This window comes from Lycorma delicatula, chromosome 4 (genome assembly GCF_047948215.1).
Source record: "Lycorma delicatula isolate Av1 chromosome 4, ASM4794821v1, whole genome shotgun sequence".
NCBI classification, from domain to species: domain Eukaryota; kingdom Metazoa; phylum Arthropoda; class Insecta; order Hemiptera; family Fulgoridae; genus Lycorma; species Lycorma delicatula.
Window position 1 is genome coordinate 102,834,357 of NC_134458.1, and position 17,459 is coordinate 102,851,815.

The following is a 17,459-nucleotide window of genomic DNA, read 5'->3' on the forward strand; positions in this document are numbered from 1 at the left end:
GTGACTGATCTAGTATCTATACTATCTAATTATCTATGATTGAAGTATCCGAGGCTGTGGACGGTAGACTGGAATAATTGTTTTTTTTTTTTTTTTTTTTTTTAATTAAATAAATCATCGGGAGTTTTTAAAAATATGATTTGCTTATTATATTAGTACATTTATTAGTTTGATTTATGTACACTAGAGTTTCTGTGTTATGTGTTTTGGTACTGCCATATGGTTCTTGTATTTATTTGTGGTTTTGAAAGAAACACAACAACCTTCTTTTCCTGGAAGTTTTTACAATTTTATGAATGTTAGTTGATATATTTTAAAATTTAATTTTTGTAATTTGGTGTTTTTAATATTTTACTTCAATACCTTATGTAATATGTTATATAAATATAGAACATTACTACTAACATATTGTCGCCTGTTCGCGGTTCGATCAAGATATTGAGACACTGACAGATAAAAATGTTTACATAATTACAATTTATTAGTTAAAGAACATTAGTAAAACAAGACAAATCAATAAAAATGACAATAATAATATTATTCATCTCACAATAATAGTTAGAATAATGACAATAATGGCAACAGTAAACGATAATAATATTAAATGTCAATTATAAATAGAGATTAGATAGAAAACAGAATTTAAATTAATCCTCAGGATTTATTCACAGGTAAATAAGTAATGAAAACGACAATTCAGTCCCATTACCAAAAGACATTAACATGACCGCTAGTCTTAACACTTTTAACCACTAGTCTTGTATTAACAGCAATAGTACAATAGATAAGGCAAGTATAAAATTCTTTCACTGAAAATACCTGGGCTGTTCACAAATAAAACTACCCTAACAGTTTCTGAATGAAATTTAGTACAGTATCTCTTTCACTTACAGTAACTCACCAAACCATTTCTTCTGTTTGTGTACGGAATTACTTATGACATCACCTCAATCGCACTGAATTTGCATAATAACTCTTGTATCATAGCACTCTCATTTCGCAGACTGACATCATAATGTCTTGTTTCGACTGATTTTCAGAACTCACATCTCGCAGAACTGATTTTTAACTGGTCTTCTCCGGAGTATTTATACTCCTATCCTCTTTACCTGCCGGACTGCATCAAACTCGAAGCATGAGAATGATTGACGGCTCTCACATTTTCCCATGAAATTCCAAGCCTTTGTCTGATGACTCTTCTCACAGAACGACGTGTTTAGTGTGTCAGTAGGCAGTATTACAAAGGACTATTGTTATACTGACCTTTTCTAAAAGGAATCCTTTTAGTCATTTTCAGGATTCTCCCATTATTATATTTTCTACTACTTTCTTCTTAATTGGTAGTAATCTGTTACTCAGGTCCACTATACTGATCTCGTTACAGTATGCTAGGTATTTTATTGTGATTGGGTTTTCAGTGATGTTGTCATCTTATACATGGAAGTAATAGATAATGTAATATTTATGAAATAGTCATATATTTGCGTTATATGGGATGATAAAATGCTATGAAAACTACATTAGTTATGGTGAATTTTCTACATACTTATAAGTGTGCTTGTTATTTATTTTGAATAGTTTATGGTCATGGAAGTTGAATATTTTTTCAGTGTTTATATTATTTGTGGTGAAATTAAATTAGGGCATAGTGTTTTGAAGAGTTGTGTAAAATTATGACATTGCCTTTTTATAGTTAATTGATGTCAATAATATAGTGGTGCCAGTATAATAATTTGGTCTCATCTCTTTCATTGTGTAATGTATGTATTTTCAAGGTGTTAAAATATTTCAGCTGAGGCTAGAAATAAGTGAAACCTGTTAGTATTTATTGTTGTACATGAAATAGTTTTACTCTGTTATGGTTAGTGTTGATGCATTATTATATTTTTTTGTGGGATATTATTATCTTAAAATGTAGTGTTATCTTATTATATTTGATGGATTTTTGTAACTGTAAGGTAAAGAGATTTATGTCAAAGGACAAACATAGAACAAATGTATAAATATGTGGTATATGTAAATCCTTAATTCTATTTATGAATTGTTTTGTTCACTTTATATACAAGATGATTTCAAATGTTACATATAACCTAATGATGTTATTCAAAAGTACTATTATAATCACACAACAGCCCTAGTACACAAAACTAGCAAGACAAGTATATTGCTAGTTTTGTGTACTAGAGCTGTTGTGTGATTATAATAGTGTAATAAATGTGTCCTCCTTGTAAATCTTTTTTATTTTTTCTAATGTGTACGTTGCAATTTGTCAACTAGTGAACAATAAGCAGCCCCCTTGGTCCAATGAGATGAGGACATATATGACTTGTAAATGAAGTGTAATCTTGTATAGATTCAGGCTGACAATTCCTGAAATGTGTAGTTAATTGAACCCTAACCACCAAAGTACACCAGTATCCACTATCTATATTCACATTTGTACAAAAGCATCTAACTTTTACTAGGATTTTAATCTCAGAACCTTTGTCTTCGAAAGTCAGCTATTAAACAACTGACTTGCGATGAGTTAACCCTTAGACCAGTGAGCTCTTTGTGAATTTTGGATTGTATTTATACAGTTAACGATAATACAAAGGGTGTTAAAGTTTTAATTTATATTTATATTATTTTTATAAACGCTGTACCACCAACTTCTGTATTGAAATATTATTGACTTACACCTTTCTTCCAGAAGATAAGATTCAAACCCTTGTTATGGTTGGCATTTTTCAATTTTAATGATAAAAAAATCAGTTGCAACTAGGTGTCAATCTTTAGTAACTATGATATTAAATTAAAAAAATTATATTCAATAATTTTGTTTTGTAGAATCTTTAGAATTTCCTTTCTGTGCCATAATGTATATTAAATTATCTAAGGATGTTTTTTATTTGACTGTACTGGCAATCTTAATTCATTATGTTTGATATCACTGTGTCATTTGTGATATAGTACTTCTTCTTCTTCTTTTTCCTGTTTAGCCTCCGGTAACTACCGTTTAGATAATTCTTCAGAGGATGAATGAGGATGATATGTATGAGTGTAAATGAAGTGTTAGTCTTGTACATTCTCAGTTCGACCATTCCTGAGATGTGTGGTTAATTGAAACCCAACCACCAAAGAACACCGGTATCCACGATCTAGTATTCAATTCCATGTAAAAATATCTGGCTTTACTAGGACTTGAACGCTGTAACTTTCGACTTCCAAATCAGCTGATTTGGGAAGACGCGTTAACCACTAGACCAACCCGGTGGGTTTGTGATATAGTACTGGTTTTGTATTACTAATGCTGGTTTTTTGTGGATCAATTAATGTACATATTATATGATTCCACAATACTACGCATGACAAATGTTTAAAAAATGTTAATAAATATATTTTTGTCATACTTAAGAATGAAATATATTTATTTTTAAAAAAAAAAACATTATTATTTAATATTATTAATCAGCATATAAGTAAAAAAAAATTAAAAAAAAAAGGAATTTAAATTGAATCACTAAAATTCTTTAAAATACTATTTTAGATTAATGCTAATAAAAATAAAAAAAAGACAAAGTCATAGCTTAATAATTTGATTTAAATATTTTAAATAGTGATTTTATAATTTTTAAGATTATTTAAATTTTCATTAATTTTTTTATGGCATACCTATTAGACTGGGTGTAAGCTAATAAAAAACAAAATTAATAATTGCAAAATATCTTGAGCTCTACATCAATAAGTGACTGTTTTAAGATCAAAAACATGTTATCACCATATGTAATACTTTGGTAAAAAAATTACTAAGCAGACTACTCCAAAGTACAACTTTTATGAATAAAGCAGCTTTATTTCCACTTTTTAAAACTTGCACTTTATTTATAAATCCTTAAAATATGATTCCAATTGAAATTAAATTATGGCAACTAACCAATTCATCCTATATTGTAAAAAATGAAACATCAACTCTGAATTAGATATCTTGCGTGTTAAGAACAAATTTGCTATGTACTATTCGTACATCTAAATTGTAATCTCATTAAAATAATTATTAACCTTGATACTCATCAAACCTATCAACTAAACTTCATCATCAATGAAGTCAAATAGTTGGAATAAAAATGTAAGTATTCAAGAAGGCATATGTAGTTAAAATATGCGTTTACCTATCTAAATTAAATTAAAATTACCTGTTTAATTTACCCTGTTTTTATTAAAGTTGGTTGGCAGTAGTCTTTTTAAGTTATTTTAAATTGTTCACTTTTGGATTTGCGTATATTTTATTTTTACAGTTTTGAATAAAATGTATAAAAATAAAAAAATATTTGTAGTTAGGTTAGGATCATCCTACTTATTTTCTGATTAATTACTGCAACCCAACATATTTTAAGAGTAACAGACTTTCATATTGTTGTATTTAAAGTAAAGAAGTAAAATTACGTATAAAATACAAATACTTTTTAATATGTTTGTATGGGAATTAAGTGAATAATACGGCTTTTGTTTTGTAATAAATCTTTACAAGGTTATAGGCAAGATTTTTAAGGTTATAAAAGCTTGCTCTTTAGTAAAAAAATACCAATATATTATATTTCCCCTCACACTAGTTGCAGATAAACTATATTCCCCAATGATTTTCTGTCATGCTGTTTAAAAATATTTTAACATGCAACTCTGCAATAATAGAATATTAAATTCCATTTACTCTTTTTATTATAACTATAAAACCAGTAACATATTACTATTAATTGGTTTGAAAAAATGTGAGTTTATTTATAAAATGTAAAATACTGCATTATATACGCATAACATTCAAAAACAGTATAAAAGTAGATAATCTGCAATAAATAGGAGCTAAATAATAATTCTTGATTTTATGTTAATGTTTTGCACGTTTCATAATTTATATTTACATTACATAATTTCATTATTTTTTGTGTAATTTTACTAATTTATTTTGCTGCATGTTCATATAACGATTAGAATTTCATAATTTTAATTCAAAAAAAAAGAATTAATAATTATTACAAAAATATTTTCTAAATATGAGAAAATTTGAAATTAAAACTAGTACTAATAATAATAATATCAATAGGTTAGATATTTTGCATAACGCAAAATAAAAAGGCCATTTGTTAAAACACTAAATTACTTCCCTAGTGTAGTGGTAATGTCTCAGCTAATCTTTCATCCAGAATTTCCTGAGTTCAAATCCTGATCAGACATTGCATTTTTTGTACACTACAAAATTTTGATTACATTATATTATCTTTTTGGATCATCGCCGGTCAGTATAGAAATAGAACCATGTTCAATAGTTATTCTGGTCTATCTCCTATTTTTCCAATTCTCCATTGTTTTCAGACTTTGTTACTTTTTTCTCTTTGTGACCATTTCTTATTACTACAGTCTCTGTTTCCTTTCTGGATTTCTTATTAGTCGTGTACCTTCTTTCCTAATATGTCTCTGTTCTCTGTGTCTGTATGTCTTATACCTGCAATTCTGAAATCTTTCATTTGTTTGAACCATCTGACATTAATTTTGTCTCCTTATATTTATCAAAAGTGACAAATTTGGTAGTCAGCTAGGGCTTATTCTTGTTAACTGTCCATAGAAGGCTAGTGCTCTTCATTTTCTATATGTGTATATCATTTTTATATCTATAAGTCTCTCTGTTTTGAGGTAGCATTCATTGTTCTTCCGTATTTTCCAACCTTCATCTCCTTTCCTTGGTCCAAATATCTTTCTTAGTATCCTTCTCTGAATAATTTTATTTTGTCTATTTTTGTTTGTTTAAAGACCTGTGGAGTTTAAGCAATATTAATTTCTATCAATCCTCTGATCAACATGATTTATTCCCATAAAAAATTGAAATACTGGAATCAACTTTGTTTTTCAAAATTCATTTTTTCTTTAGAAAATGATCCATCTGGTTTGTCTACTGGTAGAATAGTTATTGCAGATCAATCAGCCCTATTATTTTAGAAAATTTTCAGAAAATAATAAAAAATAATATGTAGGAGGTGAGAATAAGCTCCCTAGCTCCCCACAGATCCCTTATCCTTGACGCCCTACATTAACAAGTATTGTCATATTGAAATTTTTTTTGAAAAAATGTGTTCCTTTAAAAAAAATTAAGTCACAGAGGAGAAGAAGAGGTTCACACCTTCTTGCTTTTCAAACATGTTAATGTCTATAGCCCTTCCAATTGACAAGTTTAAATACTGCAAAAATCCAATTGTGATTTTTTAAATGTGTTCTACCTTTTGAAAAAATATTCAAATATATTGTTGTCTAAGAGGTTTCAGTAATCCTTGCCATTCCTGGTTTCTAGTGTCCATTAATTCAAAATTGAAAGCTTAAAATATTCTTCATCCTTCTTACACAAAGTACCATGTTACTTATCCACCAATCAGGTAAAACCAGGTATTCCAGCTAATAAAACAGTTAATGGACAAACGTATAGCAAGCTTCTTTATATTAAGAATGATGAGAAGGTCTGATTTGTATTGGGTTTTTAATACAGACACTGGATTGGATATTAAGTTACAAGAGATGTATGTAGGCATAGCCATCCCTATCAAGCCATACACAATAAATCAAGGATGAAGTATCTGCATAAACAGATCCTAAGGAGTCTTGTCAAAACTCAACAGAAACCCCAGGAATGTAGGGAGGGATCAAGGATAAGGTGAAAGAATGCATATTAATTAAGGATGGTCTATCATTAGCAGGACTGGAAAATGAACAAACAAACAAACTTACCCAAACACTTCTTAGAATAAGTATTCTGATACTGGTAAAATTTAATTTCAGTGAATGATAGCTTAAGACTCAGGTAAAGTTTTTAAAAAATTTATCACTTGTGTGGTAAATGTGTAAGTCAGAAAGAGTCTTTTTTTCTGGTTAGCCTCCAGAACCACCATAAGGTATTACTTCAGAGGATGAATGAGGATGATATGTATGAATGTAAATGAATCGTCAAATGTAAATGTACAATCTCAGGTCGACCATCCCTGAGATAGTTAATTGAAACCCAACCACCAAGGACACTGGTATCTATGATCTAGTATTCAAATCTGTATAAAAATAAATGCCTTTACTAGGACTTAAATCTTAGAACTCTCGACTTCAAAATCAGCTGATTTGTGATGACAAGTTAACCACTAGACCAACCTGGTGGGCAGTCAGAAAGAGTCTAAACAATATGAACTTCAAAGTGAGATATCAAACTCCATTAGCATCATAAATATTTTAGTAAAAATTCATTTGGGAGTTTTAGGTAGCAAAATGGTTAGGGTATTTTCTCTGTATAAAATGGAATATTCTCTAAAACACATTTTAGTTAACTTAGAATTCACAATTTTGTGGCTTTTCTGCTATCTGCAGTAATTTTATCTAAATGAAATGTTTTTCAAGCATATATTATGTGTGTGATTGGCTTTTTAACCCTTGTTGCAAAATGCTAATTAAGCGATTCATTGTGATATAGAGTTATATCCACTTTAGATGTAAAATGTGTTTATTTATTGAGTATTTATACAGACAAATTTATTGAGTTTCTGATGTACAATATTTTTTTTGACTGTATAGGCTGATTTTTATCGAGTTTGCAAAGATGTGTATTCTTATCTTTGCAAAATTTTATGTAATTTTACATCAATTTTTTATGTATTGATATTTATATATTAAATATACAAATTATATTACTGGTGAAGAAATCATGGTAGGTAGATTTATAAAAACTATAAAAATCAATCAACTTGCCTCAATGGCTAAACATAAGATTACTGGTTAAATTAATTGGCAACATTGTTATCAATATTAGTGCAAACCATTGTGTTTAAAATTAAGCACTGCAATGATAAATAAAACATTAGATGAAGTTGCAATAGGATAACTGGATAAAATACAAATAAAGAACTTAATTTGATAAAGATGAAGCTCTTCTCTTAATCTGCTAATGAATGTAAATTTGCAGTAATATAATAGTATTTTTTTATTCTACGATAACTTTATCCTTTGTTGGATTTATATAAAGGGAAACTGAAATGTACAGATGCTAGTAAGATATTTGATTTTTATTTACATATATAATGTAAATTATACACATACACCTGCACGTGCACACACTCACGCATAGGATGATCATAAATTATTCAGCGCAAACAAAAAATAACAAAGAACTGTGCTTACGTGCATGGTTTATTGTTGACAGGCATTTCAGATAGTTTTGTTTACAGCACTTATTATCTTCAAACAAGTTCCTCCACATGAGCACCTTTTACGGCCCATATAATATCTAGACAGTATTCAGTTTCACACCACACATACAAAGAATATCTGGTATTATTCCATTAATTATACCATCGATTCTTCTTTTTAGTTCATGGATGTTGACATTCTTTTTTGCAAACACTCTGACCTTGACAAACCCCCAAAGAAAGATATTGAATGCCATAATGTCAAGGGATCAAGGTGGCACCTGGAGATTGCTCTATCACAGCCAATCCAACAATGAGGAAAAATTGTTCATGTAGGTAGTTTCTAACATGTGAACCCCAGTGTGGTGGTGTGCCATCTTGTAGGAAGTAAACATTTGGTTGCCGATGTTCAATTTGTGGTACTGAATACTCCTGTAATACATTTAGTTAACTAGTGCTAGTAACTGTTGGTTCAATTAAGAAGAATGGTCCGATCACTTAATAAGCAGTCAATGCATACATTAATCATTGGGCTATCATGTTGTGTTTATCTGATGGCATGAGGGTCCTCACTACCACATCTGATAATTATGTCTATTAACATGATCAGAAACATGGAAGGTAGCTTCATCAAAGAAGATTGCTTTTAATAAAAACACATTATCTTCATTCACACTATCAAGAATGTCCACGGCAAGGTTTATCATCATCTTCAATTGCATGCACTGACTGAATTTTATGCATGAAGTTTTAGGTGTTTGTGTAGAACCCTCACAATTGTCAATTCACATGACAAGTCGATTTACTGGGCTTCTCTGAAACGTTTTTCTTACTCTATCCACAACTTCCTTGGAGACAAGAGGTCAGCCAGCATCTTTTTGTGTACCACTACCTGTATCCTTAAACTATTAATACTTTTAATAAAGTCTTAATTAGGAAAATTATCATACACATACTCTAAACAAAAACGTTTTTACTATAACAACATATCTCCTTTTATGAAACCATAGTACGCACACTGCTTTCTCCTGCACAATAGCCATTGCTTATCTGACGATCCCTGCTGTTGTTACATCATGCCAGCATATTCATCAAGAAAATCAAAATGCGTTGAATTACTTTGTTCATTTTTCCTTAATTCTTAAAATGTGCTGAAAAAGAAAAAAAAAAAATATATATTTAAAGAACTTAATCAACGTAAGTACATAACAATAAATAAAGTAGGATGAGACTTACCTTACTTTAACATAAAAACGTTTTTGCGAATTTCTTGCATCCTCAGTTGTAAAATCCCCTTTTTTAAATTAATCACGTCAAATCCATATTACATGTAAACATTATCAAGAGTAATAAAAATCTTTTCTCTTTTTTGTAAAATGCAATAAAAACTTTGTTAAAATTTTTTAAAATATAAATTATAAAAATCAATAATTTAAAGTTAAAAATTTAAATTAAATATTCTTTAACATTTAAAATCAAAATGTAATGATCGTGACCATATTTATGTAGGAAAAACTACTAGATCTTTCAAAACTAGATTTTCTGAACATTTTAGATAATAGAAAATAGAAAACTGGGTTACTCTAATGTTTCTGACCACCTTATTAATAATAAACATTCAATATCTAACATTCACACAAATTTGAAAATATTAAAAATCAAAAAATATAATATGAATACAAGTAATTAGGGTTTAGACATTTTAGAGAAATTTTGTATATATAAATATAAAAGTAGATTTAATTTGATCAACCTACAAACAGAGTGTGAGGTTAACACGATCATAAAAACTGCAGTAGATGGCAGCACTTTTTCAGACATTGTTATGTGTAATTCAGTCTATTTCAAATCTGTACAGTAATGTAACATTGGCTAGCCAGAGTACACATATATTTATTCTATTTTAACCTATTTATTTATTATTTAATTATTTTTTAATTTTAATATTTTATCAATTAACATCATATTTCTATATATGTAATTTTTCATTTTTAACTTTTAATTTTTGATTTTAAATGCTAAAGAATATTTAATTTTAATTTCAATTTTTAACTTTAAATTATTGATTTTTATAATTTATATTTAAAAAATTTTAACAAAGTTTTTATTGCATTTTACAAAAAAGAAAAAAGATTTTTATTACTCTTGATAATGTTTATGTGTAATATGTAATTTGACGTGAACAATTTAAAAAGGCAGATTTTACAACTGAAGATGCGAGAAATTTGCGAAAATGTTTTTGTATATATGATAAAGTAAGGTAAGTGTGATCCTATTATTCTGTACTTAGGTTGATCAAGTTCTTTATATTTATATACTGTACAGAGGAATATGATTCTTAAAAGAATTGACTTAAGAAAAATCATATATATATATATATATGTAGATACATTATTTCAATTTGCTCTTGATTTACCAGATCTATAGATAAATATTTTCTTTTAATAAGTATTTCATTGAGGCTGGTCCATAATTATGAATTTTTCTCATAATGTCGGGTATGGGTAGATAGGTTAATCGTTAAAATGACCATATTCAGCACATTATACTTTCAGCATAAAAATTAATAATTTTTGAGTAATATAATAACTATTTTTAAAAGTGAAATTTTCTGTTTAATACCAGGTAATGGCAACAGATGACAGCATGAGTGATGATGTATTTGAGTCACCACAGGAAACACAGTCACTTCAAGCTCCCAGTCAGACATCTGGAGGTACAACTCCTTCACCTACTGGATATCGAGATTATAAACCTCCCGCTGACCTACTAAGACCTGTTAGTGAATTGGAAACTGACATAGCTCACAAGGTATTTATAAAATAAAAGTTGGTTTTTATAACAAAGTTTTATTTTATTAAAATTATATTTTATTATGATAGCCTATTAGCAAATTTACTATTTAACAGTTGTTTTATGTTGCATTTCAGTTTTGACTCAGATTACCAATCCTTGAGTTAGTATCATTAACTAAAACACAATTTACAATAAATAGTTACAAAACTCATCATAAAATTAAAATATTTAAGGAGAGTTTTAAAGTAAACTGATGAATAGCGTAGCATACTATTAGTAGAATATAATTAATTAATTTGCTGAAATTAGTTTTTCATGTCAATTTCTTTTTTTTTTTGTTAGTTCCATTAAATATATTTTCTAGAAATTGTACTTTTTCAGAAGTCAATATTATAAAAAATAATGAAAAATAAATATCTTATCAGCTCCCAAATTCTTGGGAATTTTAAATTTGTTTAAAGAAAACTTTGTTATTTGATCTTAAATGAGGTATTAGGTTATATGAATAGATCTTTTTATAAAATTTATACATTTGTAATGATTTGAAAAAGTTAATAAAGCTTAAAAACTTAGCCACTCTCTGGTGGAATGGTAGCATATCAAACCTTTCATTTAGAATTCCTGGGTTCAAATTCTGGTCTGGCATGGCAGTTTTCAAATGCTACAAATTTTTGTTTTCATATTCCTCATGTTCAAGCTTCTTTGTAAGCAGTAATTTTCTGTACTTCTTTGTATAGAATTTGTCAAAAAGTTAAAACATAGATAAACCATAATGATGTTCTTGTTTCTTATGACATTAAGGATATGTACACAAACATCCACTTACAGTGGAATTAATACAAAAAGTACTCAATAAAAATAATGCAAACAAATCAATCTTAACTAAAACTATATACAACAAAAAACTTTGTTTATATTTAATATTAACTAGTTCTAATAAGAAAAGCGTTTAACAATGTGTTTATGTGTTTATTCAGTAACATGTCCGATTTATTTTTGCATTTATTTATTTTTTCATGAAAGTGTTGAAAACATTTTAAAGATAAAAAACATCTTTCACTTTCATAAAGATAATAAATTAAAATTGGAAATCTATTGAAAATCAACATTTAACAGTAACAACAATTATTAATAAATTAATATGCCCAAACTTTCAAAAAATAAATTGATGTGTGTATGCATTATAAATAAACCTCTAGATTATGTAGAATGTAGATGATAATGTTAAGCTATATGAAAAATTTAATTTAATAAAATACTTAGCAAATAAACATTGTGGTTTTAATATAAACATCAATTACAGCAAAAAAATTAATAAATAATTAATTAATACACTTACTATGTTGAAAAGAACAAAAAAATAACAGCTTCTTTAAATTATACAAGAAACTTTCATTAATTTTTCAAAAGAATATTTTAAAAATTATTCCAATCTCCATAGCAGAGTGACATCCAGAAGTTCCTGGGTTTGAATTTCCATCAGGCTTGGCATTTTTTTCATATGCTAACAACTTCATATATCATTTAGGTGATTGTAATAGGGTGTAAGCATGTTCTTACTTTGGTATTAATAAATAAATAGAAATGATTGTAATAGGATATAAGGATGTTTTTGTTCACATAATTAATAAATAAATAAAATTGTTTCTAAAACTAATTATAAAATAAAATCAGATAATTAATAATTTGAATATTTATAGTCAAGCAGATGTCAATAAATAATGAAAAGAGCTGACGTGTTAATTGCACAATTTAAATGACCTGTTTTCTATATATTTTTTATTTGCGACTTCAGTAAGGGATTTTATTTGTGTTCAAATTGGGCTTGGGGCTGGTAAGTACTAGATAATATTTAAAATAGCCCACTGGGGCATTAATATTCTATAATGGGATAATGAAACTAAATAAACCCACATAACCTTCTAAGTCCAACTGTTTCAACATTTGGCCCAGCTGATCATCATAAACAAATATCTCGACTGTGCTGATTCCTCTGAGTACAGGAAAATAGTTATGAGTGTGACCGACCAAGAAAAGATTTTTAAAAATGTATGTGAGAAGACAACTGACAGAAACGAACTTCAGACAATCTGGAGTAATTATGGTGAACCGTTGAATGAAGCTGACCATTCAGAGAATGACACCCGTCTTACTGGGCAGACAAAGAGACCAGAAGTTAGACCACCGTAGCCCAGAAATTAACTTACCCTAGTAAAACTCAAGCCATCGTACTGGATGCCATAGAGATATTCCGATTAGTGCATGTATTGTGGCCATTGGTAAACTGGTTACTCCCAAGAATATCTTGTATGCATCTAAGATCTCTATGAACCGGGTGTGTATCTACCTGGTGAATAGTGATCTTATTAAATCACAATTAGCGATAAGCACAATAAAGTTAATGTTGGGAACCATCTACCGGAGATTTGCCCTTTGTTGACATTCAACAAAAAAGTTGAAATTCAAAAGAGTAGTCCTGTCTAATGTGTGCCCAGTTATCCAGAATGAGGTATTAGAGGAAGAAAGCATTCTGACATCTGCCTTGGGTTGGCTATTACCTCCCTGCGCGTTGTCCCAGAACCAGGCTACGAACATGTCCTGAGTCTTCGTTGCCAGGTATACGTACACTCTGAAGATCTTATAAAGTTACCAAGCACCATGGACTTATCCTACGATGACTCACAGTACTGGATATATCTCTCGGCTGATGCTAAATCCTGATTTCTCTGTAAACAATCAGGGCATATAGTGAAAAATTGCAACCTGCATGAGGAAAACCTGTGCAGCCTAGGAACATCTCCAAGGAATATAGACCGTCAGATTTCAGAGCCTTTGGCAACTTCTGGATGCACAGAGTAAGGTGCAGAAGAGGGTGCTATCCACCAATTCTAGCATAGACGATCATCAGAGAGAAATTGGGAATGTAGTAGGGGTGCCGAACGATCTATCTAGCCAGAGACCTGTCAGCAAAACAAGATTCAAGAAGCCAAAAAAGGATGATGACAGGCTTATCGCGGGCCTGGAACCCCTAGTAGAGATCCTGCAAGCCAAGGATAACCCTTATGTCCAGAATTATGTAGGACTTCAAAAGCTTCCTGGAACACTGCAGGGGTAACTCGGTAGTACTAGAGTTATCACAAGATTACACATCTAATATGATGGAACTGATACATATGCTACAAGAAACATGCCTGAAAGTAGTATTAAAAATAGGTTCATGCATGTAATAAATAAATTGGTGCATCATGTCTCAACTACTGAGTCAATTGAAGCTGCTGAAGCACAACCATGTCTGATGAGGATTGTAGTGACAGCACCGCTGGGTTACCTCTCGACAATAGCCCACTCACTGATATTAGTGTTTAGTCACCCTTGCAGAAAATTTCTTATATACAGACAGAATTCACCATTTCCGTGAACCAATCCTACAATGGAATATCAATGGACTCCACTCCCAGACAGAAAATTTACCGTTTCTAATCAGTCGACTCTGATATGCCTGCAAGACTAATTATAAGGATAATCACTATGTAGTTCTGAAAGGTTACAATGTTGTTCTCAAAAACAGGTTGGATGTCTCCTACGCCAGCAGTGGTGTAGCCATCTTCATTAGTGATCAACTGGCCTATAAAGAAATTCATCTGCATACTAGCCTTGAAGCTGTAGCTGTGACTTTGATGCTTGTTTCTGGAACATTTACAGTATGTAATATCTATCTCCCCAGCAGTTGGGAGTTTACTGTAGAGGAACTGATACATGTAGTTAGGCAATGCTCACAGCATCAGCTGGGTCTGTAATAAGTTGGACGCTAGGGGCAAGTTAGTGTAAAGATTCCTTGAGAGGCCAGGTCTTGTTTTTCTTAACCTGGGCTCATATACACATCTCAACAGCTCATATGGGACTTTTATTGCCATTGATCTAACCATTTGGGATGTTTCCTCAGCCCACCTCTACAAATGGGGAGTCCTTAAGGAGCTATATGGCAGTAACCACTTCCCCATTGAATTACGATCAAACACTGCAGTGTAACCGGTATTCCAAGAAGAGGGAACCCTAGGTGGCTATTGCAGCAAGCTAACTAGGATATATTTAAAGAACTGGTTACTGAAGATGTTGGAGATTTATATTTGACATGTGATGGGGCTCAAACAAATGAATACGTTAAGAACTTTGCGGATCTTGTGATACATGCTGCTGAACTCTGTATACCCAAAACGTCTGGATTCAATGGTAAGAAATGTATTCTCTGGTGGAACAATGAATGCAAATAGCGATGCAGGCATCAAAGAATGCTTTTAACAGATACAAACAGCATCAGAATGAGGAAACCTCTGTCAAATACAAAAAGGAGGCTTGAAGGCTAGAAGGACATATAAAGATAGTAAATGTCTAGCGTGGTGCAATTTCCTAGCCCCACTTAATAGACACATTCCTATGATGAGGTATGGAACAAGATCAATGAAATCAAAGAAACTTATAAGACCAATCATGTACATGATCTGGTTGAGAATGGTCGAAAAACATAAAATTATGTTTTTTGGTTAGAGGGGGTGGTCAATGTTTAACAATCAAGATATGTTAAAATCCTGAAATGCAAAATTTAACTTAATTAGCATACTTTCCCTTGCACAGCAGTATATTGCATAGTATAATCTATAATATACTGTATAGCTGGGAAAGTAAAAATAAATAGACCAAAAGTAGTTTAATTATATGTAGAGACATTGTAGTAGCAGTACATTAGTTCATTTTACTTAAGTGACCGAGTAAATGTTTTTAAGTACATTTTTCATCTTAAAATATCTAATGAGTATGAGAATACATTACATTCAAAGCATAAAATAAAAAGTTTTTGTTATTTTTTTTTAATACATGTTAAATAAAAAAATTAAAGATCACAGTAATATAAAGAAAATAAGACATCAGATTACTTAACGAGACAAGATATATATAAATTAAATAATAATGATATGGGTAAAAATATCTCACATGTAGGATCATTCATTAATGTCTCAAGAGGGTGTTGTGGTTAAAGTGGTTGCTGAAGAATCATCTAATTTAAAAATATAAAAACAAAATATAAGTAACTCAATGTTTTAATCAAAAATGTAACTTTTGTTGACAAAAGTCTCCAAAGAACAAATGTACTATAAGTTTATGTCTAATAGTTATATGCTAACACTCCTGAATAATTTTATTACTTTAAAATGCAAGCATGGATTTACTTTTCCAGCTATAGCAATATATGCTGATATAGATATAAAAGGAAAGTATATAGATCAGTCAAAAAATCTAAAAACATTGTTTTTATTTTTTTGCTTCAGAAAAGGTATAATGCAAAATTTGCAAAACTTCTGTATGGGTTTCAGACTACTATAAACATTTTTTGCCCAACCTACTCCAGTGTTCTGTACTAGAACATATTTTTTTTAATTTAGAAAAAAAATTATTTATTTTAAATTTAAATCAATCTTGCAAGTTACTCGTATTTAAAATATAAAATCTTAATTTTTTTGATAACCCTTACACTTTAGTATTTGTTGAAAAAAAATTAGCCAAAATTTTTCATTCCCTTCCTAGAAAATTACAACTTTATATATTTAGAATTATGGCTGTATCTTGTAATTTTTTTAAAATTTAAAAAGTCCTTTTTTAATTTATTTACACCACTTAGGGATTATAAATTAATTTCACCTGAATGCTTCCATTGGGCAGTGAGCCGCCAAAATAAAGAAATTTTTCATTTTTCAGTGTGCTGGGAAAGTTATGTAATTTATTGCAAGTTTTTTTTATACAAAGCTGAAATTAGGTATCTTACTATAAAAAAATGTGGATGTGATTATATATATTTTTATGAAATATGATTTTTCAGAAATATCTTTTATAGTAGTTAATTATTTAAATAAAACAGGGCAGAAACTGAGAATGGGAAATTAATATTATATACCCACTAAGATAAACAAACTACAAATATAATTATTTTATAATTCTCAGCCTTTCAAGGTCAATAAGATGGTTTAAGGTTACAGGCTAAAGCCCACTCATATCAGATAAACAAACAGAAAAGTGTGTACTCATCATTAATTAAAACCACTTATTTTAAATCTGTTGGTTAATGGAGGTGTTAAGGATTTTCATGTTTCACTTCTTTAGTTGGAGTAATAGTTTAATGCAGAATTCAGTTTCTATACCTATATAATTAAAATTTTCATTTTAAATTTTATAATCACTTTTAAAAAAGTACTTTGGAATTTTTAAGTTTACTGCAGAATACTTTATGGAGAAAGAGTATTTTAAGGGGAAATTTATTACAAAACACACCTTCATCTGAGCTAGCTTGTGTTTTTAAAAGTGGTAGACTGTAACTGTGAGCATTACGAAATATGTTTCATGGTTAAGTTTAGAAGGAACTTTACTATTTATGAATGCATGTTACATTCAAAGTATTTATACTATTTATTGTTTGTCTATTTA

At 29.6% G+C, this 17,459-nt stretch overlaps 1 protein-coding gene across 4 annotated transcripts in view; it reads left to right on the forward strand.

The window, feature by feature from the left end:
* The window catches only part of Rab26 (RAS oncogene family member Rab26), a 483,609-nt gene that overhangs the window by 118,535 nt on the left and 347,615 nt on the right, over positions 1–17,459 (forward strand). For 3 of the 4 annotated variants that reach the window (XM_075363858.1, XM_075363853.1, XM_075363857.1), the window contains exon 2: positions 10,815–11,000. In XM_075363858.1, the coding sequence (XP_075219973.1) occupies positions 10,818–11,000 (183 nt within the window). In that variant the 5' untranslated portion in view covers positions 10,815–10,817. Of the gene's footprint in view, positions 1–10,390; positions 10,450–10,814; positions 11,001–17,459 lie in introns of those variants that run through there. The other variant, XM_075363859.1, reaches the window with a different exon arrangement.